The 25,094-nt window shown below is 37.1% G+C and overlaps 2 protein-coding genes across 5 annotated transcripts; one reads left to right on the forward strand and one right to left on the reverse strand.

Annotated features, from left to right (window-relative positions):
* Positions 1-4,289: 4,289 nt before the first annotated feature.
* Positions 4,290-12,143, forward strand: LOC105042144 (squamosa promoter-binding-like protein 16). 2 transcript variants are annotated; one of them, XM_010919253.4, is made up of 4 exons: positions 4,290-4,935; positions 5,093-5,846; positions 10,354-10,484; positions 11,491-12,143. In XM_010919253.4, exons 2-4 carry the CDS (start codon positions 5,449-5,451, stop codon positions 12,141-12,143), a joined length of 1,182 nt encoding a protein of 393 aa, XP_010917555.1. In that variant the 5' UTR covers positions 4,290-4,935; positions 5,093-5,448. The 2 variants fall into 2 exon arrangements, with proteins under 2 accessions (XP_010917555.1, XP_010917556.1); XM_010919254.4 differs by having other exon boundaries at positions 5,252-5,846.
* Positions 11,351-25,047, reverse strand: LOC105042145 (gamma carbonic anhydrase-like 2, mitochondrial). Of its 3 annotated transcripts, none has more exons than XR_012134300.1 (3): positions 24,601-25,047; positions 14,568-15,133; positions 11,351-12,326 (listed from the first exon to the last, which is right to left on the reverse strand). XR_012134300.1 is itself a non-coding variant. In XM_010919255.4 (2 exons), the coding sequence occupies exons 1-2, from the start codon at positions 24,968-24,970 to the stop codon at positions 14,757-14,759; spliced, it is 747 nt and encodes a 248-aa protein (XP_010917557.1). In that variant the 5' UTR covers positions 24,971-25,047; the 3' UTR covers positions 14,500-14,756. The 3 variants fall into 3 exon arrangements, 1 of the variants encoding a protein (XP_010917557.1); XR_012134301.1 differs by having other exon boundaries at positions 11,351-12,334; XM_010919255.4 differs by lacking the exon at positions 11,351-12,326 and having other exon boundaries at positions 14,500-15,133.
* Between the last annotated feature and the right edge of the window lie 47 nt (positions 25,048-25,094).

Consider the following 25,094-nt stretch of genomic DNA (forward strand, 5'->3'; position numbering starts at 1 on the left):
TATTGAAATAAAAAATTAACATCGTTTATTGGTAAATAAATGATAGGACTATATTGGAATATCTTAAAAATTTGAAAGAATAGTTTGACGTATTTTAAATTTGAAGGGGATATAAGTGATATTGGACTAAAGTTGAAGAGATATATTTCTATAATTTATTTATTTTTTATTTATCTAATAAAATTTTGAAGAGAAAAATCTATATTTTTTTATTTTCTTCAATAGAATGCGTAGTTTCATATTTTGAGATGGCTGCTTTAATCCTTTTCTTTATATAATAGTGGATGTTGCTATAAACCCAATGTTTTAGCAACATAAATGAGGGTAGTTGATTTATTAAGGGTTGAAATTTTAATTTTTTTCTCATGCGGTTAAAAAGAGTTTTGAGTTGAACAAGTTTGAGAAGGTTTTGTGAAAAAAGATCTTTTCCTATCCTAGTAGATATTTGTTAAAACAAAGCATACTCCAGCCATTATTTAAAAAAAAAAAAAAAAAAAAAAAAAAAAACCTTCTTCCTGAACCAAAAATAATTATGCTAATCGTGGAGATTTTTTTGGAGATAGATTTCACTTTAGAGGCAGTAGTTACTAACCGTTACCCATTATTTCAATCTATTACCTATTTAATAGAATAATTAATTTAAATTTAAATTTTTAATCTAGTTAATAAATAAATTAGGTTCAGATCGATAAACTTTTGCCCTATCGATCCATTCTGTATCTTATCCGGTCCTACTTGGTTATTACCCCTTTTTCACCTGAGAAGCTAGACCGATTGCAACATGACAAAAGAGGTGTCGGTCCATCATACACCAAAACCCATTTTTCTGTGTACCCTTCCTTCCTAAGGAGCAGTTTAAACAAAATGCAACCAAGAAGCACCCGAACAGGGGTCCTCAAAAGGAAGAATTATTGCCTGCACCACGCCCAGGTAGACCACCCAAATCCCACGGTACATAACACGCCACATTAACCTTTGTATTTCACGAATTCCAGATTGTGGACCATCCGCCGTGCACGTCTTCCGAGATTTACGCTGGTCTACCTAGACGTGGTCCAGGCAACAATTTCTGGGGATCCTAATTTATTGGTACAACATACAGGCGGTTGAGGGGCTCATAATTTGAAGAATATTCCTTCGTTATTTATGTGTCCAGATTGTGGCACGTGTCAGTTTCACCAAGATCCAACCGTTCAGACGGTTCATTATTGGTATACTGCCACGTAGATGAAAATGGTGGAACGTCGAGCATGTGAGGACAAATTAGGAATACAAAATTCGTAAGTGGGTTGATTAAAATAACGACATGTTGGATTCTGGGAATATTTTAGAAAAATATTTGCTTCCCCTCCTTTGGTTTTGGAAATTGGAGGGTTCCGCTTGGTGATTGGAGTAGATTAAAGTTGGCACCTTACAATGGATGGTGGGGTTACTTGATTAAAAAAATATGATTAGCACCATAAGCTTCTTAGTCATGATTAAATAGCTTTGATTAGATTATTTTTATTGGAGAAAGACTTGAATCATCCTCAATTATATGTTCCTTGGGATAGGATATGACATTCTGATCTGACATGCTAAGCTTAAATTAGCCATAAGTTTTGGGTCTCGATAACATTTGTTTAGTCGTGCTTGGCACGTCGCATTTTCTTTCAACCATGTTTGATATGCTATTGCACAGAAGCAAGTTGATCTGCTATACCATAATCCATGTCACATCATCAACTGAGACACATCAGATAAAAATATGAAATTAAGCTTCAAGAGACACCCAAATCATGGATTCCAAATGTTTGGTGTGCAAATCTAGAATAAAGCATGAAAAATGATAGAATATATTTTGTACAAAACAATGATAAATAGATGATGCAGGGGCAATCAATACCAAACTCCTTCATTCTAAATGTGGCAATTTTTGTGATGACTAGGTTCATGATTAACTTTGTCACTAGAACGTGTTACATGATAGTTTAGCCTGAGGAAAAGAAATGTAGACAATATGGTGGTTGCTTGCAAGAAGGATACTAATGATGTTGAAATTTTAAAATTTAATAAAAAATTGTTCATGAAACAACATTGGCTCACAATAAAAAAAAAAAAAAAAAAAAAGCATTATAATAAGCAGAAATATGGGTGCGCAATAAAGAAGAAATTACTTGGAATGTTGGTTGTATGGAAAGGGTTTCCCTTGGTCAAAACCTGGAATCAGTTTTAATAGGCCATTTACATTTCTAATTGGTTCATATTTACACATATATGGCTTGTTTCTAGGAAAAGCATATTTTTATTGATGGAGAAAAAATAAATTTGTAGACCGTAGAAAGATGGTAAGGTCTATAAATCATCATGATGATACTTTTTTCCATCTTTTTTCTTTTTCTTTTTCTTTTTCTTTTTCTTTTTTTTGAGAAAAGGGAAACCCATCTACATTATAACTATGCAAGTCTTATATTTTAGAGTGTAAAATCTTTAGTTGCCAGATAAGAGGAATGACCATTGGGACAAGTTCTAGCATATTTCTTTTTCTACCAACCAATTAAACAAAATCAAATAGTCTACGACACACATCATGGAAATAAACTTTTGCCTTGAGTTATTGGACCTTAAAGAACTCAAGATTTCAATAGTGCTTCCATCATGTTATGAGGGAAGTTCGGCTTAAAATTGAGTTCACGAAGAATAAACGGTGGCTATCATCTTTTCTAAAAGAAAAAGCTATTATAATCAAATTATCAATATCATAACATAAATCAACCATAATGTAATAGAATAATTGGATTACATTGTTATTCATATAATCGTATATCAAAAATAAAAATAACAAATAATAGCTATTATTTCTATTATTTAATAGACCTTAGAAGGAGATAATGGCTAAATAATAACTACTATACCAATGCTAGTAATGTATATATGCAATATAGTGAAGGCTTTCAAAATCATCGTAATAGTTGTTTTATTATAATAATTAATTTTAAAAATTTTGCTATAATATTTTTTTATTATATTTTATTATAAAAAGTATTTAAATATTTTGTTGTCTTTTCTCCTCCCACCCATCCCTCTCACCCCCTCTCCCTCTCCCTCCTCCAGATGCTTGTGCTGCCCCACCTCTTCCCTCCCCTCTCTCCCAACTCCCTCCCCCCAATCGGTGCGTGTTCACTCCCCCACTGATGCTCTTACACACTCCGCACCCTTCGATGCGATCGTGCGGTCTTTCTGCAAATGTCGCAGCCCCCCCTCCCCCCCACACTCCCCTTCCGACGCTCATGCCACCCCACCCCTTCCCTCTCCTCTCTCTCTCTCCCACTCATGCCCCCACCCCCACCCCTAATTGGCGATCATAAACACCTTCCCCTCACCAAACTGGCACTCATGCACGCACCCACCGCCCCTCACCCCGACCTTCTCTTCTTTATTTTTCTCTGCCACAGTCCTCTCACTAGTGCTCACATGCCCCCCTGTGCTTGTGCAACTCCCCTCCCCCTCTCCCTCTCATAACCATGCCGCCTCCCTACTCATGCTGCACACCCCCCAAACTGCACCCTCCTTCTCTTCCTTCTTCTTCTCCACCATCCACCTGTGGGTTCTCTGCCCACCGATGCTCTCCCACCTGTGCGGCTCCACTACCGTGGCCCCTCCTTTGCCCACGGTGCCCTCACTGCACCTTCGTCATCGGCCTCCGTCATCATCCCTCTCAACTCTTCTACTTTCCGGGATGGTAGTTTTGAAAAAAAAAATCATTTTTTATAACCACGAAACAATCTTAATTTCAAAAATATTTACTGCATCAGACATACACGTGGATCTCTTATCTAATTGAAATTTAGATGGTTCATATTTAATCTAATGATCAAAAATAAATAAAAAATTAAAATATTAAAATATTTTTTAGGGTATCATAATAAAATTTTTAATTTTAAATTATCGAAAAACCTCCCATGTCTCCATGCGTAACATGAGGGTCATTTTGGTATGTGGCACAGTTAGACAGGGATATTTGATTAGTAGCCAAACAATGCATGACCATGAGTAGTTTCTAGAACAATTAACTTCAAAAAAAACTTTAAAATAATATAAACAAAATATTTGTTGGGGTTGGGGGGGAGGGGGGTGTGAGGATGAAGCAAACATGCTAGAGAGAGAGAGAGAGAGAGAGAGAGAGAGAGAGAGAGAGATGAGAGATGATAAAAGAAAACATGCTAAAAAGGTGAAGCATATCCTCACAAGACTGACCGACCCTTCCACCCTTCTCACCCTCTCCCTCCCTCCTGGTTTGTACTTTTCCCACACTTGTAAAGCTGAAAGCAACCACACCCTGGTCCTTTACTTGCCACCCCCCACCCCCACTCCCTTCTTATTTAGTTTCTCATCCCATTCCTCAGAACAATTATAGGAAGCCTAGACAGAGCAACAACAGACCTATAGCTCACTCATTGGAGTTGCAGTACTAGCTCTCACATCAGAGCTCTCTCTCTCTCAAAAAGTTCTAAAACATTATCCAACTTCACTGTTGCTATTTCTTCCAACAAGTCTAGCTCAAGTATCTCTCTGTCCGTCTTTCTTCCTATTATTTAATAGCTCAAGGCTATCAATGTATGTCATTGTGCTAAGGTGAACAGAGGATGTGATCCTCTTAACCCGCACAACTTGTTCTCCTTTTCCCCCTTCACATTTATTAATGTTCTCTAATGAAATCCATGTCAGTAATGGAATGGTTAGAAAGCCCCAGATCAGTCTCTCTGTTCCTCTTCTGGTGCTGCAGTTGGCTGTGAGTACCAACTGGGTCTCCAGTTCATAACCTTTTTGGCCTGGTTTTACACACTCCTCCATCATCCTCTGTTCTCTGTTTCTTTTACTTTCCAAGACTTTTGCGCTGCTTGACTGCTTGAAGATTGTCAAGATGGGATCTTTTTGATCTGGCCGGTTGATATAGTATGTATTCTATTTCGTTTTTTGCACTTTTGTAACGAGGTTTCTTTAAAATGGGCTGTCAGATTTGCTGTTTCTTTACCAGACTCATCTTAGTTTTTTTTTTTAATTTCTACCCTTCTTCTCTCTTCCTTTTTTTTTTTTTTTTTTTCTTTTGTAGGCATTGCATGAACGTTTGCAAAACAGGGTCTTGAATTGGGGAGCAGTTGCTCTTATTTTCAGTTTCTTATGTTTTTGTTGTTAAAACCCCTACCTCTGGATTATGGTTTGCTCTGATGCTTCTGGTCTTCTTGTTTACTTCTTGTTAAAATTACTTCAGTGGGAGGTGTTTTGGTAGTTGTTGCATGGGATGCACTGGTGAGGGTGGTAGTTAGGATTCGTTCAGAGCTCCAAGAGGTGTGGGTGGCTGGAAGAGGAGAGGGAAGGAGAGAAAGGAAGTAAGGTAAATAGAAGAAAGTGACAGAGATAAAAAGAAGGAGAGAGAGTGTTCAGAGAATTGAAAAGGGTGTGTCTTTCATGGATTGGGATTCCAAAATTTCTTCATGGGGTTTGCCTGAATTGGAGCAACATGCCGAACCCAATATAGGCTCAGTTGTTGGGTCGAGTGGTGTCCAAGGAAGGCAGGAATGTTCAGTGGATCTGAAACTTGGGGGACTTGGGGAATTCCGGCCGCCAGATAGGTGGAAAGAGCAACCTAGGATCTCGAATCCGGTGTCATCGGCCGGACCATCTAAGAGAGCTCGAGCTCCAAGCAGTGCTGCGCCGAATGTGTCGTGCTTGGTCGATGGATGCAAATCCGATCTTAGCAACTGCAGGGATTATCACAGGCGCCACAAGGTCTGCGAAGTCCACTCGAAGACTCCGATAGTGATGGTCGGCGGTCAGGAGCAAAGGTTCTGCCAGCAGTGCAGCAGGTAAATGAAACAAGACTGCTTGCAATTGAAGGGTGAATTCTATATGCACAGAATTCCATTCAGTTGGTGCCAATTTTTCCTTTTGTGTTTCAGAGGCAGCAGACATTATTCTTCTGGCTTCTGTTATGCTTTAGTTGAATCTTATAGTACTTTAGACAGAGAAAAGTAGTAATCTTTGAGCTGTTGCACTTTGGGTTTGTCTTGTAACTTACTGCTGCTGCTAGTTCTTTTACTACTCTTACCTCGATGAAGTAATCAAACTGGTGAAACCATCATATTTGCTTTTCTGTTATTTTGTGGAATCTTTAATTCTTTTGTGGCATTTGGTAACTTGGCTTGTATGTTCCTTAACCAAGCATATGCCCTCTTGAGTTACTTTGTTCCTTTTTATGTTTCATCAGGTTACAATGGTCCTGTGCAACATGAAATATTAAATTGTTCACCAGCAATCCGAGTTCTAAATAGCTATGTGGTGACTGAAATAAGGGATGGAGGTCCCATGATTTTGATATGCAAATATCTTAGAACATCAGAATCTTGATTTATGCTATGTTTGAGTCTGTAATTTGTTGCTTTAGCAATTCTACTCAATTAAGGTCATGTTCATTATTTACCAAAAAAAAAAAAAAGGTCATGTTCATTTAGATATTCTTGGACTGTTTTTTTCTGAAGTAATTTAGGCTATTGAGGCATATCATCTTCAATTTTAATTTCAGTATTGTGTCAGTAATTTGTCAACTGCTTGTGGAACTGAATGCCGATAAGAAGTATGCTGGCGATTTGCTTGATATTTAGAGGTTTTTTTTCGAATATTTACTTTGATGAACCAATTTGAAATCATAATTGGGGAACATCTAGACATCTAGCACCTCAATCCTTGGTTTCTGCTAACGATTCCTACTGTTTCTAAATTATTTCATCGATTGGTTGCTTTGTTGTTGCAAAGTGGAAGGCTTTATTGTCCCACGTTGATAAGTACTACTTGTCTAAATGGACTGTAAGAAATATTTTCCCAAACGTAACAACAGTAGCTGGTCCCTTTGTGGGTCAAAAAATTCACATTGTCTGTCCTTTCCCTTGTCTTTTCTTTGCTAATTTTGCTTTATTTTGTTTGCTGCTGTTTGTTTGTTCTTTTCTGAACCTAAACCCCAGTTCTTTACTCAACAACATATCTCCATTAGATCTTCTTTTCTTTTCTTTTGTCTTTTCTTGCTTTTGCTTAGGTTGTTCTATCTGCCTCAGAAGAATAAAAACCCTTTTTTCCCTTGTTTCTCTATTTCATGATTCATGAGATGTAATAAACTTACTTTTTACCTCCACACCTGTATGTATCTTCCATCTATTTTCTAATTTCCAGAACATATGTTTCTTCACTTTTTTATTTGGCATCCCTTCCAAAATGCTATTTATCTTCCTGAGTCTTCTTGCACTAATGGTCTCCATGTTTTGCTGTTTGCTATTTTGCTCTTCTCAACAAAATGACAAAGTTTATTGGTTTCTCAGTATCTTTCTTCTAAAACTATGATGAGACATATTTTTAATTGTTTTCCCATCAATTAATTTTCCATTCCTCTTCAAATCAAACAGTATATTCATCTTTGACATATTGAAAATTAATTTAGTCATCTTTTTTCTCAATGCTCGCTGTCGTATACTTTGGAGAAACATGAATGCATTTGCACTAATATTTGGCTAGCACTTGTCTTCTCTTGTTCACCCTGCATAATCTTATGAAACATTGACTAGCCCTATGCCAGGCTTTATGGGATCAGATTTGATGTTTCCAGTTTTCAAAGCCATAACTTCATCACAATAATCAACTTGTTTTCCATCAGTTTCATCCTTTTTAAAAATCATTTGATGATGATTTGGTCCCTCTCTCTACCATGTTGCATTTGGCTTTTGTATCATGCCCTTGTTTTTCCATTACGATGTAAGGCTATTCTTCCCTCACAAGATTGTGTGAAGTACTTTCTCTCTTTCTCCTGCTTCTCTAGGACCAAGAGCTTGTTTCCTTTACACCTAGTAAATTAAACAAGGGTGATTGCACTTTCCTGCTAAAAAGGAAGAGTAGTATGAGAAGTAATAAAGTTTGGCTATATGGGTTGCATCATCCCAATCAGGTATTTGTTCATACAATTTCATGCACACTACCATAAATAGAAATACACACACAAAAAAAAAAAAAGAAAAAAAGAAAGAGAGTTCATACAGTCTTCTAATGAATTATATGCCAAAATTCCATGGTACTGTATATACAATTTTTTTTTAAAAAAAATGCATACATGTATAAATGAATTGGTTAGACATCATTGATAGCTCAGAGATGTTGATATAACATGCTTGGTGGTGACTAACTCTTGCTGAACTTATTTGCAGAATCTTTCTGTCCCAGTGTTCGTATCTTTGTGTAAAATGTTTTCCTAAGAACTATATTTTTTGGAGCTTTCTGCACTATGAAATTTAGCACCACCTATCATGATCTAGTCAATTGTTAGAACTTTGCATTAGAAATCAATAGAATTATATTTTTTGGGGCTTTCTGTCCCAGTGTTCTTAGCTTTGTGTAAAAATGTTTCTGTCCTCTTCCTACATGTATATCATATTTATTTATTTATTTTGGATACCACTCTTCTTGGCCCTTTCACTTAACCCTCTCCTTTTATCCCCACTCAGTTCATGTTATTAGCCAGGGACTAAGATGATTGCAGAACATTGGTAAACTAGTGCCTGTGGAATGTAGGAGGTTGTATATCTTCAAGCAAGGTGTCATGAATCCTTGAAGTTCATGACTCGCTGAAATTAGGCGAATGATAGCATGCTTTTCCAGCATGCTGCAACCTCAGACAAGGATCATGCTTCAGTTTGTCATTATCCATTTTGGCTTAACATTTTTGTAATTGTACAATATGCTTTCTTAAAATGCAAAAGCTAGTAAATGAAGCTAATCTGTCAGCTGAATATATTGCAACATCTCTATTTCCTAGAGTATTAACTAACTTTATATGAAAGAATAAATTTGACTTGATGACATCAAATCATTTGCATCTGTACAACTCTATCTCTAGATTCAATGTACTCGGGAATTTTAACATATTCCTATCTGCTTAACATTTTCATGACAAGTTTAAGATTAGACATGCTTTCTACTTTGAAAATGAAAGAGCATAGACCAAGAGACAAATCCCACAGGATGGTACCATTAGTTAATGTGATTCCCATATCATTTATATGGGTTTCTGTCTTAGGATCAAAAAATGAATAAGCTTGCACTCTATTAGCAGCTCAATCATAAGGACAAGACTCTGACATAGTGTTTTGTCAAATCTTACAACAGCTTATGGTATGGTCATAAAATGGATTTCAGTGTAGCAGAGCATTAAAAGAAATGGGTTTATGCCAATTTTGGGTGGTACAAAATATAAGCATACCAATAGATGAATGAATTTTGAAGACATGGCAGGAGGATTCAAAACCATATCAGTTGGAGCCCATTTTCGATGTTATTACCATTTTCACTGGAGACTGTAGAATCACCTTGTTTGTAGAGCACTTCCCTTAAAAATCCTGCTCTTGCATGCGATCAGAAAAATGATTGGCTATGGGTTTAAACAATAAGTTATGTGCATTTTATCGACAGAATCTATTTTTTTCTGGTCTTCTCTGGAAGTATTTGTTAGCGGATGATCACTTTGCTCGAGTGTACTCATACTGTTGTACATTTCCTTCTGCCTATTTTCTTGATCTAGAATTGTTCTCTTTCTAATCTGAGAAATTTTCCTATTCTCTCTCCCCCCCACCCCCTTTGTGCGTGCACACGTGTGCTTGTGTGGGTATGCGTGTATAATGTGATGTGAGTTCAAATGCAAGCAATATTGTGCCAATAGCAAATGAAGTTATTTATGCATGAAGACATAGATTTTCATCATTAATATACTAATAGATGTTAAGAATTCTCATGAATAATCATCAAGTTAATATGGTAAGCTAGTTTTCAGTTATTTGCATGATAGCTGGACTCCTATATAAAATGTCTATCCTTTTCCAGAAAGAAAGGGTACTTCTGAAACACTAGATTTTTTTTTTTTCTGAGAGAAATAAGAGTCTAAAACTCTAGATATTATTGTGATCATGATGCCATCTTGCTGAATGCTAGTCTTGACAATTTTTTTGTGCCCTAATATTCCAACTAATTTGTTAAGTGCACTCTCATTTATGACCACTTGTGGAAGATATAAAAGCTGATAACTTGTTTTAATGTTGGCAGCCCTTGTATGAATTCATCATGCTTCATGAAAGAGGGCAGGGAAGTTCTTATTAGTAGAATGTGTCTTTAAGAGCGCATGGTCAAAGAGTGGATCCTCCCACTTTTGTTAAAAAGCAGTTTAACTCCTTCCTTACTGGATTTGCATGCTTGATTTCTGCTACCACTGATGCACATTTGTTGATTTTTTGCTTTATTGTCAAGAAATTTAATGTACTTCTTATGTGAATTTTTTTCCTGTAGATTTCATTTGCTGGTGGAGTTCGACGAGGTAAAGCGAAGCTGTAGGAAGCGTCTTGATGGACACAACAGACGTCGAAGGAAGCCTCAGCAAGAATCTATAAATTCTGGGAGCACGTTCCCAAATCACCATGGTCAGGACTCAAGTCATCTTCTCTTTTCATGATTAGGCAGCCCTCTTTTGATTCAAAATCAGATGTCATCTGGATCAGTTTTCTACCTGAGTTGCTAATGTTGAACATGTGTCTACACCCAATCTGATACCAACATGTTTAGAATTTTTCTAAATAAAGAATCCACATAGGAAGGGATTTTAACTCTGGATTTAACAACTAAGAATCTTGTACTTTTATCTTTCCCCCATTTGTTCTAATTTACCAAATCACTCTATATTATTTACTTGCATCAGCACCAAACTAATACTTGTTGGACCCAACCTAATGGAGAATCCATTTTAGCAGAAAGAATCATGGTATCATATGAATCTAAATTCAAGGACCCATCACCTGTCTTATTCTTGTATAACCTCCAGGTTCTGACCTATAATACTAGAGCATGTCTAAGAACAGAAAACATACCAAGTTCCAGAAATCTAGTTGTGCATATAGATTCATATTTTCATGGATATTCCTTTTTGTTTTAGTTTTTTCTTTTTCTCACAGTGAACTGCCTATTTTATGTTCTTTAATTGATCCTTAAACAAGTGTTCTATTTTATAGATTTTGTATGGTTCTTCTTGTACTTCTGTATATTAACAATTGTATTCCATTTAAAATATGCACATTCAGATATCTGTAGCTGTGGAGCCATTGTTGAATATTTATGTATACTTCAAATAAACTTGCTTGCAAATTGAAATGTGGTCATCTTAAAAATTTCAGGAGTGTAGAATTTTACACAAGGTGCTGCCAGTGCCCTAAAAATACAGAAATCGTATAGCTCAAGCATTCTATGATGAAATGGAGACACATGAATCATGATAAATAACTGTACTTGATCATAAACAAAATTCTATGTGTTCTTACCTTATGAAAACATGCCATTTTGTCCAAACAAATCTTTTCATTGCCTATAATTTCCAAATGTTATAATGGTATATGCATCAGCTTTGTTAAAACTAAAATCTTTCTTCCTCTGCAGTGACAGGGTTCTTGACATATCCACAAATATTCGCAACTGCTACACCAGAGACCAACTGGGCTGGGATTGTTAAATCCAAGGAAGATGCACTGTATGCCCATTATCCACCCCTGCATTTCATGGATAGGCAGCAACAGTTCAGCTCCTTTCCCCGCAGCTTCAAAGAAGGGAAGCAGTTCCCTTTCCTGCAGGACAGTGACACTGCCTTCAGGAGTGGAGCAACACTGGAGCCAACTATTTGTCAGCCACTCAAAACCAACTCTTTGGCAGAAAGCAGCAGCAGCAGCAGCAGCAAATTCTTCTCTGATGGATTAACCCAAGTTCTTGACTCTGACTGTGCTCTCTCTCTTCTGTCATCACCAACTCAAACTTCAGGTATCAATGTGGGCCAAATGGTGCCAGCTGATAGGATCCCAATGGGTCAGCCTTTGGTTTCAACAATTCAGTACAGTGATCTTGGACGGTACTCTGGTTCGCAAGCTTCAAACAGTGTTTCACCGACCGGGTTTTCTTGTTCAGGGATCGAGGATGAGCACGTAGGTACTGTTTTGGTTTCTAATGCCAATGATGCTGATCTTCACTGCCAGAGTATATTTCATGTTGGGGGACAAGGGCCCTCAACCTCTCAACCTCTTCCCTTTTCTTGGCAGTAGGAAATCTTTTTGTAATTTTCCTTCCTTTTAACTGAAATCCTACCTCGGTCGCTGAGTCTTTTGGATTTGGAATGATCTTTGTACCATGCAGTAAGCTGCATAATAACAATTCTGCTCTACTTTGTGACATCTGACGTAGACCTTGATGATTTGTGTATCTTGAGGTGAATGTACTTCTTCCCCCTGTGATGCTTCGTATTGTAGAAGCTTCATTAGTTTTCATTGGATTGTGGAATTTGATATAATTATATAATTCCTCTGGTTTTTAGAGAAACTCTGAGACACAAACATGTGGATCACACATTCTCACACTTAAGGCAGTTTCCAGTCCTTACACTATTCACTGCTGCAAAGTATGTTTGAAATGGATTTTAAAAGTTGCCATTAGGTCATCAACTGGCATGATCATCACTATAATTTGGATATTTAAGAGATCTTGCAATTATCAGCAAGTCCATTGATTGCCTTTCTTTTTTCCAAGAGAGAGGAAGCAATCTACTTTTGACAATTTTTTAAGAGGCTTCGTGAAGTGCATCATAATTATTGTCTGTAAAATGAAAAGCTGTTAATTTCTAGTTAATCTTATGCATCTTGAGCTCAATATCACTCCACAAGCATCTGAGCTTTCTAAGTTTTAACACTTAAAAGGAAAAATGTTGATGAGCTGGGACTACAAAGCATCTGGTTATCCTCTTTCTGGTTGATGATCCCAAGCTAGCTTTTTGTTTTTGTGCCCAATGTCCTGCTGCAAAAATATGCATAAGCAATGGCAACTTCTGGCTTGGAGCCTCTTGATAGAAAATGATATGCTGTTTGGTGGACTTTCTGCTAATGGCTGCTCAAATGCTTTGACATTTGCAAAACTCTTAGATACTTGACAAGAAAATTTCATTCTCATGCACTTGGTACAAGATATACTCTGTGAATTGAAAAAATTGTCTCATGAGCTGTCCTAAAACCATAGCAAAGGCTTGGTATAAGTGCATCTCTGGTAAGGTGTATGATATTTAGGCCTTGTTTGGGATTGTTGTTGGCAGTAGAGCTTTTGAGAAGTAGAGCTTTTGGAAGTAGAATTTTTATAAAAAGCTATTTGCTGTTTGGTAACCATATTTATAAAATATTTTGGAACTTTAACATATGTTTGGTAACTAAAATAAAAAAATATTTTTGGTCTGATAAAATGACAATAAAAAATATTGCATAGCATTGTATAATAAAGAATAATATAATATTATATATTAAAATATTATTATATTATATAATATTTTTCTTATATAAATATAATATAATATTATAATATATTATAATGTTATTATAATTATAATATAATTTATAATGTAATATAATATAATATAATATAATTATTATTAAAATATTATTATAATGTAATAATAGATTATAATATAATATATTATTATAATATAATTATATTATATTATTATTAAAATATTATTATGTTATACCATATTATTATAATATAATAATATTATAATAGAATATATTATATATCTATAACATAAATACTATTACATTTTAAAATATTATTTTATTATATAATATTATTATCATATAATATAATATAATATATACTATAATATAATATTATTATAATTATGATGTAATATGTAATGTAATATATAATGGATTATAATCTAATCTAATAATAAATTATAATTTAACATATTATATTATATTATTATAATATAATAATATTATATTATTATAATATAATAATATTATATTATTAATAAATATTGTTATATCAAATTATCATTTAATAATATAATAATACTATAATAGATTATATTATATATTTATAATATATCATAATATTAATTTATTATTATATTATATTATATTTATAGTATAATAATATAATATGATTTAATTATGAGATTAGTTAGTGGATATTTCTGTCATTAAAAAATTATTTAAATCAAAATAACTTTCCGACATTAGTCGGGAAGCATTTTTGGAGAAAGCTTCAAGATAGAGCTTTTCCCAAGTAGATCTTTTTCAGCTTTCTGGCAAAATTAAAATAACTTTTTGATTTTTTATCAAACATCATTGTATCATCCTAAGTACTTTTTGAGGGTCAAAAAGTACTTTCTGATATTCTAAAAGCTTAGCCAAATAGAATTTTAGTCATGCATGATGGGCCTAAATATGGAGGCTGGTTCGGTAACGTAACATTTGCTGGTACTAGAACAAAAATAACGGTCAAATAATACTACATGTGCTGTATACAGAACAGGCCTTCATTCCCTATGTGCTTAAACTATGAAGACCAAATTAGTTCAACTTCGAACAAACTTGTCGCCAAACAGAACATGGTTTGCTCACAACCAACAGTTCCTTTAGAAGATCAGATTAAAGATATAGCTATGCTCTTCTGAATTGAAAAAAGCTCAGGGTCTTCCTTACCTGACAGGCAAAAGGACAGAAAGAAAAGTCCCAACTCCTGCCACCGTTCCTCGCAGCCACTCAAAAAATATCCATGGTCTACACAAAGCATCCAACTCAAATGAAGGTCAAGTACCGACAATAAGATCAGCTACAAATCCTTGGTGGGTTATTCTCTCCAGAGACAAACACTGATTAATTGCTTATGCTTCAAAGAGAAATTAACAAGGCCTTCTTCATTTTCTCCACCTCCAAATAAACGGTGGAATATGGAAGGAATTCAGAGAAATGGCTTTGCATCAGATCATTGATGGCAACAGCAAGCTTTGGGATCTCTAAGATTTCTTCATGGGTCAGCTTTCGAACAAACCTTGCTGGATTACCAGCCCAAAGCTCACCAGTTGGAATCCTTCGGCCAGGCAGAAGCACAGAACCAGCTTCTAGGATTGAATTGGTCTCTACCAAGGAACCTTCCATAAGAATAGAATGCTGTCCAATGATACACTCTGGCTCAATTGTGCATGATCGCAAGAGACTGTAAGCTCCGATTGTCACGTACCTCTCAATAGATGTTTCAGCTGGAAGTCCTGTCATAGAGAAATGGAAAGGAGATAAGATATCCATGAAAAAAGTGAACTCCAAGAGAAATAGGAACAGGGCAGCTCCAGTGACAAAAGAAATTTCAGGTTTCATTGAAAACCTTTAAAAACTGAACTGGCAGAACTTTCTCTTGCCAAAGTTGGCTGACAAAAGAAATTTCAGGTTTCATTCATATCTGATGATTATCATAATTGATGGAAAAAACCCTTAAATTAATCCGTGACACAAGGAAAGAAAAGTCGCAGAATAGTGGCAACACAATAACATATCTTCCAGCCTGGAGTGTCTCCTTCCATCCGACCATGCACTCACATACAATATTAAAGTAGATAAAACAGAGTATTGAGAGAGGATATGGTATGGACATGAAAAGAGGAACAAGGATTGCAGAGGTCCAGGATATTTTAATTTCATACAGTGATGGACTCTCTCCAAAAAGGGCATCAGAGATGGTGCATGTTAGAGAGATGGAAGGGAATGCATTGACCATTCCTTTCTGTAACTTCAAGGGAAACCACACTATAACATCCCGACAGTTGCACAAATAAGTTTCAAACAAAATCCAGACTAACAATTTTTGAGAAGCTGCAACATACCTCTGGTAAGTAGTTGGAGGATCTCAAACCTTAAATAGTAGGCCAGGTTGCTAAGGTCTTGTATATCTGGGTAGATGAAAACTTAGATGACATCCAGTTGGTTGGTCTGAAGATTCAGGGGTCATCAACTTGACATACAGACTTAAACTCTCCTTCAAGGGTCACAGCATCTAGTGAAATGGGGCTTGCATTAGTGGAAGCACCCCTCCGATCACAAAGCAAAGGATCCATGTTCAAATCTTGAATGATGCATATTCAAGATTTGGGCCTCGGTATAATTCAGGGTGGGTCTCCCTCCCTTCAGTCAAAAAAAAAAAAAAGAGGAGAAAAGAAAAAGAAAAGAGGTTACTGCAACTACAGAAAATGAGCAAGTGAGAGGATGTACCTGAAAACCATAAAAGGGAAATTCCACCTCTTGAGAAGTCAAATGCCAAGAATTTGAATCATCCATCAAACCATTGTTATGCTTAGCAGGGTTTCTTCCAGATTATTGGATGACATTTTTTCTGTAAGCTTGTTAATAACATTTTTTTGGATTCAGCACTTTTCTAATAAATTTGGCATCTTATTTGAGCTGGATCTTGTAACAAGAAAGAAACATGACCCAATTATGATGCAGATTGAGTTTTTGCAGAAGAACAATATTTAACTATATTGTCCTTGAGAAAACTATAAGCTTTCTTATTAGGACTCATAAGCTCATCACACATCATGAAAATTGCTGGTGATACTGGTGCCATAAAGTGATAAAAGGAAGGTTACAAAGTATTGATCTAAATTGAGGGGAAGACAGCATATGTGTCACCAGAGAGATTTGTGCTTGATGAGGTAAGTCAAAATCCCAATTTTGCCTTGAACTGCCAAAAGATCATGATGAGACTCCAACGGTGATATTGTAGTGGAAGGCCAGGATAAGATTCGCTATTTGTGACAGCCAAGCAAAGTTGTGTTAGCTTCAAGCCACTGGTAGCTTCTCCACTAAAGGATGAGAGGTTATGTGAGTGCTCCGAAAGGTCTCAAGCAGAAGAACTCAGGCTAGCTTGATGCTATGAGATGCAGTATCGTCTCATAAATCACCTCAGATTGTCTGTCTCTAGGAGACAGCAGAGATAATCACCTCAGATTATCTGTTGTTTCGAGATAGTTGATGCCACTCATTCTAGCTTATTGAAGTCAACTAATGAAGGATGAGGATATAGACAAGAAATAGGCTCTGCAAGTATAACTTCTATGCACAATAATGGAAGATGAGATACTACCATCTAAAGACTGTAATGCATTGCCATAACCTATGTTTTCGGAGGAAGCAACCCTTAAACATAGGAAGTGTGATAACCCAACCTTTCGACCGGATAAAACCAAGATAGGTTGTATGGACCATTGCATGACCCAGCTAGACCTTGGCTAGGCAAACATGGTGGTGATGCCATGCAAAAGCAAAAGCACCCAAAAAAAGAAGGGGAAAATGAGCACAATCTTTGGCCGGAAGAGGAAAGTGGCATGTGAAAATATCGGAGCCTTGCCCCTCCCTTTCCTTTTTATGTTGTTTTCCACCATGGCGAGTGATTTTTCCTCTCCAAATTGGGAAGCAAGCCGAGGAGGTCGCGAGTCAATGGGCGTCCACCTTATTTCTTCTCTTCCCTAGCTCCTATGATCATGACCTAGCCCTCTTCTATCTCTCCTCCATGGCCTCCATCTCTCCTCTACCTTCTCCAGTTTCCCCAACCTCTGATCAACATCAACCTTGTTTTGGAGCACAAATCCTCCCCTTCGAGCCAGATAATAGCCAATTCCCTTTTTCATGGCTCTCTCTCTCTTTTGTCTACTCTCGAGCAGCCCATGGTCGCGGTGCTCTTGCTGGATCCTACCACACGGTGGTGGATCACGACCATGGTTTTGAGCTAACCCTCGGCCCTATTTTGAAATAGGGCACCTCTTTTATTTCACCTTGTGACCAAGCCTCCCCATTCTTCTTTCCATCACTCCCATGGCTAGCACCCTCGCCAAGCCTCCGATCACAGTCGCTCCCAACCTCATGAGGCCTCCTCCTTATGCTTCTCCCTAGTTTGCCCAAAGGGAAGAGAGAGTGAAAGAGAAAATAAAAAAAGAAAAAATAGATCAAATCCCCTGGTTGAATCCTTCTCTCTCTAACCTCATCTGTAGATCTCATTTGAGTCCTGTTCTCTATGTACTTCCAAATGTACCCCGATAGAGGGTCCTAGATGATGTTGTGGCAAACGCTCGAATTGGTCTTTCCAACCTCTTTCCCCCAATTTGGTTATGAAGACAGAACAAGTCCATTTCAGTCCCCTAGAGATTCTTATTTTGTATTTAAATTTTAAATAGTTGAGTATGAATTTATTTATCTTCTTAAATAGTTTTGGATGAGTGTAGCCAATTTGTCCATCCGAACCTAGTAATCTTTGGACGAATCGAGACAAGTGATCCTGACACGACGTTTACTAATGTTTGAATTACTCGTCAACTTTAATTTATTTGAAGAATGAAAATATAAAATAAATTGACATTGTTAACTTTGCATTTTTTTTAAAATTTAGGATCAAGCTTATGATTATTAAATGATTCATGTTTTATAGTATTGTCATATGGATACTTATGTGTGAATGATTTCAACATTATGAAAAGTATATTTTTCTTTGAAGGTGGTATATATAAGGTCTAGTTATGAATTATGAATTTTTATGAAAATAGTTGATTTACTATCAATAATTTCATGATGGCTTTATTGTTATTAAAGACTATCTATGGATTATGAACTCTATAAAGCAATTTAGTATCTTATTCATGTATGATTTAAGAAAATATAACTTAAAAAAATTGATTTGAGAAACAAGATTATAGGCTCTCAGATGGTTATATACGACCCCCGCTAGCGGGTATAACGGTTAGCATACGACCCTCGCAATTGGGTGTAATAGTTGGCATACAACCCCACCAGTGGTATAACAGTGGCATACGGCCCCATCAATGGGTATAATGGTTGGCAGACTGTGATATCCAGTCGATTACAGTCCTGTCACGGATATAAAGTGACTTTAGCATTTAGTCTGAGAGTATTTTTTTATGCTATGATATGAATATTTATGAAATTTGCATGATTTGCACATACACAATAGCATGATTGGTTTTATGACTTGATTTATTATGCGGTGTTTATGAAATTCTTTAATTACATGGCTAAATGGTTTAATCAAGAATGAATTAGGACTATAGTTAAGTTATATGCTTGGAACTGTATGTATGAATCTGCATGATTTATGCATACATGAATGGATTTTCATGTCATGGATTGTTATCTTATTATGTCTTCGAAATACTTAATTTGTAATAAAAATTAATTTCTAATGACACATTAATAAATCATGTACAACTAATGCTTGATCTAATAATATAGTATATGGTTACTTATTGAGCTGTGAAGCACATCCTTTACTAGATAAATAAGATTGCTAGGAGCAGGGAGGGATAAACCAAGTAGAGGTTGGGATGATAAGCTCCAAGCATAGTAGTAAACATAATAAATTTAGTTATGACCATGAAATCATGGTCTTATAAACCTTTTGACTGGATAAAATCAAGATAGATCTTGTAGACCATTGCATCACTCAGCTAGACCCTGGTTAGGCAAACATAGTGGTGACGCCACCCCCCAAAAAAAAAAGAAAGAGAAAAGAAGAAAAAGTAAGCACAATCTTTTGGCTAGAAGAAGAAAGCGGCGTGCGAAAACATCAGAGCCTTGCCCCTCCCCTTCCTTTTTCCATTGTTTTCCACTCATAGAGGCTGATTTTTTCTCTCCAAATTGGAAAGCAAGCTGAGGAGGTCATGAGTCAACCGACCTCCATCTTATTTCTTCCCTTCCCCGACTCCCATGATGATGACCCAATCCTCCTCTTCTATCTCTTCTCCACGGCCTCCTCCATCTCTCCTCTGTCTCCACGTCCCCTAACCTTCAATCAACATCAACTTTGGATAGGAGCATAAATCCTCCCCTTCGAGCTAGGTAACGGCCAATTCCCCTTCCCTAGCTCTCTCTCTTTTGTCTACTTTTGAAAGGCCCATGGTTGCTATGCTCTTACCATATCCCACCTCATGATGGTGGTGGATTGCAAACATGGTCCCCAGCTGACCCTCGGCCCTATTTCGAAATAGGGCATCACCTTTATTCCATCTTGTGATTGAGCCCCCTTCTTTTTCCTAAGTGTCATGCCCTAAATCTGGAACATGACATGGCCGTGCTACCGTAAGGTGTCACCCATAATAACATGAAGCCTAAAAGAGAACAAAAATATCTCATAAAGAACAATAATAAAAGTGATCTAAAAATCTTCATTAATTAAACAAAGGGGTGTGGGTATAGAGCATCTAACTCCAGCATTTAAATACTCAAAGCTATATAAACCATAATTTCATGGTCATAACTAAATTTATTATTAGTCTGCTACTACACTTGGAGCTTATTACCTCGATCTCCACTTGGTTTACCCCTCCCTACTCCTAACAACCTTAATTATTTGAAAATAATAAAGGAAGAGGATGAGCTTTATAGCTCAATAAATAACTATGCACTACCTTATTGGATTAAGCATTAGTTTTACATGATTTAATATATCATTAAAAATTAACTTTTATTACAAATCAAGCATTTTCATAGATATAATAAGATAACAATCCGTTATATGAAAATCTGATCATGTATGCATAAATCATGCAGATTTATAGATACAGTCTCAAATATGTAACTTAAATATATTTCTAATTCATTAAACCATTTAGCTATGTAATTAGAGAATTTCATAAACATAGCATAATAAAACAAGCTATAAAACCAATCATGCTATTGTATATGCACAAATCATGCAAATTTCATAAATAGCTACCTCATAGCATAAAAACAAAACCTTCAGACTAAATGCAAACATCACCTTATATCCATGACAGGGCTGTAATCGACTAGATATCACAGTTTGCCAACTATGACATCGCTAGCGGGGGCATATGCCAACTATTTACCATTGGCGAGAGCTATATGCCAACTATTATATTCACTGGCGAGGGTTGTATACCAACTATTATACTTGCTGGTGAGGGATGTATGCCAACTATTATACCCATTGACGAGGGCCATACAAAGTTATCTAAAAGCCTGTAATCTTATTTATTAAATTAATTTCTTATATTATATTTTCTTAAATTGTATATGAATAAAATACTAAATGGCTTTATAGAGTTTGTAATCCATAGGTTGTTTTTAATAATAAAACTATCATGAAACTATTTATAATAAATCAAATATTTTTCATAAAAATTCATAATTCATAACTAGACACTATATATATCACCTCCATAGAAAAATGCACTTTTTCATAATTTAGAAATCATTCACACATAAGTATCCATGAGATAATACCATAAAACATGAATCATTTCATAATCATATACTTGATCCTAAATTTTTAAGGAAAAGTAGAGCTAATAATGTCAATTTAATTTATATTTTTATTCTTCATATAAATTAAAATTGACTAGTAATTCAAAAATTAGTAAAGTATATGTCAGGGTCACTTAGCTTTATTCACATAAAGATTACTAGATTCAGATGGGCAAATCGGCTACACCTATCTGAAATCATTTAAGAAGATATACAAATTCATGCTTAAATATTTAAAATCTAAATACAAATTAAGAATCTCTAGAGAACTGAAATGGAGTTGATCTAATTTCATATCCAAATTGGGGGAAAGAGGTAGGAAAGAGCTGTCTGATTGGTCGCTGCAACGTCGGTCTAGGACCCTCTATCATGTCCCATCTGGTGGTATGCAGAGAAGAATATGACTCTCAAATGAGATCTACAGATCAGGTCGAAAGAGAAGGATTCAACCAAAGGATGGGATTTTTTATTTCTTTTCTTTCTCTCTCTCTCTTCCCTTCTAGCAAGCTAGGGGGAAGCATGAGGAGGCCTCATGGAACTGGTATCAGCCATTGATCAGAGTGCTGGCGAGGGTGTCGGGAATGTGAGTGATGGAGAGAAAAATAAGAGGACACGATCACAAGGTGGAAGAAAGGAGGTGCCTTAGTTCGAAACAGGCCGAGGGTCAGCTTGGGACCATGCTCGTGATTCAACACTACCATGTGGTTGGATCCGGCAAGAGCACTACGATCATGAGTCGCTAGAGAGTAGACAAAAGAGAGAGCTATGGGAAAGAGAATTGGTTGTTACCTAGCTCAAAGGGGAGGATTTATGCTCGTAAATAAAGTTGATGTTGATCAAAGATTGCGAGAATTGGAGGTGGAGGAGAGATGGAGGAGGTTGTGGAGGAGAGATAGTAGAGGATGACTAGGTTGTGATCATGGGAGAAGGGAAGACATAAGGTGGAGGCTGGTTGACTCATGTCCTCCTCAGCTTCCTTCCCAATTTAGAGAGGAAAAGTCATTCGCCATGGTGGAAAACAACGAAAAAAGGAAAGGGAGGGGCAAGGCTTCGATGTTTTTGTGCACCACTTTCCTCTTCCGGCCAAAAGATGGCACTTGCTCTCCCCTTTTCTCTTTCTATTTTTTTCTTCTAGTGGGTGGTGTCACCACCACATTTGCCCAGCCAAGATCTAGCCGGGTCATGCAATGGTCTACAAGACCTATCTTTGTTTTATCTGATCAAAAGGTCAGGTTCTCACAAGAGGTGCAGACAAGTGAACACAATATGGTATCTTCATTTAGAACTACTGCAGACCACCCAAAATAGTAAATCCTAATTATTGGATTCCCTAGAAGAAGAAACTAGAGCTCCAATTTAAAAGAGGTGATAAAGAAGAGAACCAAAAGGACTTTGAAAAAGCAAATGCAACTTTAACCAACCATTCAGAAATGCTGATCTGATCCCTTCTTAATAATCATCGAAAAAAAAAGTCTTGCCTATTCTAGCTGTACCCTTTGTATGTGTTTATCTCTATTGTGAGGTTGGATTACAATGAGGATAGCACGTGTTGGAAATGGAGAACAATGAAATCGATCCAGGGAACTTCAAATTGCGGGATGCATTCAAGAGTTTTAATAACATGGACACTATGTTAAGGAAGTGTAACTAACTTGAGCACAAGATAATGCCTGAAAGATTCTTCTAAAGAGGAACAAAGAGGCACAGGATCACATATGAAAACAAACATGTTAAAATTAAGAACTCACTCATTAGATCTCAATTACAATGAATGGTAAAGCTTCAGCAAGAAGGCAGACACACTTAGATATAAGGGCTAATGTTCGAAGCATTTCAAGACAAAAAAAAGAAAAAGAAAAATTGATAGAAGAATCATGGGGTATATTTTACTTAACGATCGCCCTTCCAGAGAATGTGAAAAAGAGGTTAATGTTGACAATAAATTAGCCTAAGCTGGTTCATGTCGATCTCAAGATAAAGAGCTAAAGAAGAGTATTTTGCTTGAAGGCTACACAAATTTTGATGGTTAGATTTCACTTTGTGGCATTTTAGTTTTGTGCGTGTTTTTCCCCTTTCTTAGAGTCTTGCAACATATCAAATATTTAATATCCATCCTATCTAATGACAGTAGTGAGGCTTAACAACCAGTCCTCAATATGGTCAGTGGCCCACACTATAGGTAGGTGAATTTTTAGAGGAACTAATCCAGGTTAGTAGCAAATGGTTCGCTTTGAAAAAGTGGTGGCAGCATTTGTCAAGTTCTAGCTCTTGAAACAAGCGATACGAGGGTCTCCTTTAGAGTTCCACTACTTCCTAGAGTATGTAGAATACTCTAAAATATTCCAAATTCCTATAATAACATGGAGGTAAGTTTACTATTCCTCTCCATTTCCTTGAAAGTGTGTGTCCTCTGCTCTACTGCTTCTATACACCATGTGCCAAGAGAATATCGTTACTACATGACAAATTGCTCATGCTTGTGTATTTGAAGAAAAATGCCCATGGAGAGGCTTGAATGGCCAAAATCACCAAGCATTTAAGCATAGAAAGTTAGTCCATTCTAGTTCTTTTGGTAAATGGAATCGTTCTTCTCTAACTACTGCAAGTCTGCCCCTAGGATTTCTAAGTTGCTCTTCGATCCCATTTCAAGGTCAGCAACAACTTCTTCAATGCATGAATCCAACTGAAGCCTTGTCTGGTGATAGTCCCAAGTCACACATTTCTTTCTCCTATCTTTTCAGCAAACCATCAATATATGCCAGCTTAGATAATTTAACTGAGTCTGTTATGCATCAAACTTCAGCAAAGTACCTCATTAAAGTATTTAAATATAGATGACCATTCCTTCTGTATATATTCTTTTTTTATAGATCATTCAGCTCAAAAGTTATCCAAAATGTGCTTCTCACACCACATCAGAAAATAGAATTATCTGCTTTCCACCCCTCTGGGGTGGAAACAGTAGAGCTTTTTGCTATCTAAGTTGAAGACAATTCTCTAAAGTATGAAACTTGATGTCATCCTTGGCAGCCTAGCGAACAAACTACTAGTTTTACTTGTGATCCACACTCCAAACGACATCTCGGCATAAAAAAGCTACTATTCTTGCGACCAATTAAACCTTCAGCCAATTCATTCAAGTGAATTGTTCACAAAGCCCTTATAAAGGCCTCAAGGCGGTCATTTCACCGCCAGCGGCGAATCCCTCCCCTATTTGGCAGGCTTTCTTACATTGTAGGAGGGAAGAAAAAAAGATCACACCGAAACACCAATCCCTAACCCTAGCTCCGACCTAACGAAGCATCTAAACGTTTACCATTTCCATTTACGTTTTCAGATCAAGTTAAGATCAATCAACAAGTTCAGATCAAAACGAGAAGGGGATCGATCGGGGGATGGAGGAGGAGACCTGTGGGGGAGGACCAAGCGGCGTGAAGGACGCACCGCTCCTGGACGTTGGAGCAGAAGCCGACGGTGATCTTGTTGAGGTCGCCACGGAGGACGGATCCGTTCCAGACGGAGGCGCCGTCGTAGACGGTGACCTGGCTGGCCAGGACGACGTTGGGGGCGACGTAGGCGTCGACAGCGATCTTGGGCACCCACTGCCCCAGGGGGATGACCTGCCGCTGTCCCCGGTAGTCCCACTTCACGCGGTCCGCCGACGTCGGCGGAGGTGGCGCCGCCGCGGCGGCGGCGGAGGCCTCGGAGGAGAGGGAGCGAAGGAGGCGGGAGGAGGAGGGGAGGGCTGTCCGGGAGAGAAGAGCGAGAGCTGCTACCATTATTTTTTCTCTTCTTCGTCTTCAGAGGGAGGCGTCAGGCGAGGAGGAGAGGAGGCGGACCGGGTCGACTTGGGACGGCGCTCGTGTGGGTTTTGGTCTTTCAGAGGAGCGCCACGTGCGACAC

Source organism: Elaeis guineensis, chromosome 9 (assembly GCF_000442705.2).
Source record: "Elaeis guineensis isolate ETL-2024a chromosome 9, EG11, whole genome shotgun sequence".
Classification (NCBI taxonomy): Eukaryota; Viridiplantae; Streptophyta; class Magnoliopsida; order Arecales; family Arecaceae; genus Elaeis; species Elaeis guineensis.

Excerpts from the sequence above, each read along its gene's own strand:
- LOC105042144 (XM_010919253.4), top strand. The coding sequence starts at position 5,449 with ATGGATTGGGATTCCAAAATTTCTTCATGGGGTTTGCCTGAATTGGAG. Across the intron at positions 5,847-10,353 it reads TTCTGCCAGCAGTGCAGCAG|ATTTCATTTGCTGGTGGAGT; the intron begins GTAAATGAAACA and ends TTTTTCCTGTAG. Across the intron at positions 10,485-11,490 it reads CACGTTCCCAAATCACCATG|TGACAGGGTTCTTGACATAT; the intron begins GTCAGGACTCAA and ends CTTCCTCTGCAG.
- LOC105042145 (XM_010919255.4), bottom strand. The coding sequence starts at position 24,970 with ATGGTAGCAGCTCTCGCTCTTCTCTCCCGGACAGCCCTCCCCTCCTCC. Across the intron at positions 15,134-24,600 it reads CGCTTGGTCCTCCCCCACAG|GACTTCCAGCTGAAACATCT; the intron begins GTCTCCTCCTCC and ends TCTCTATGACAG.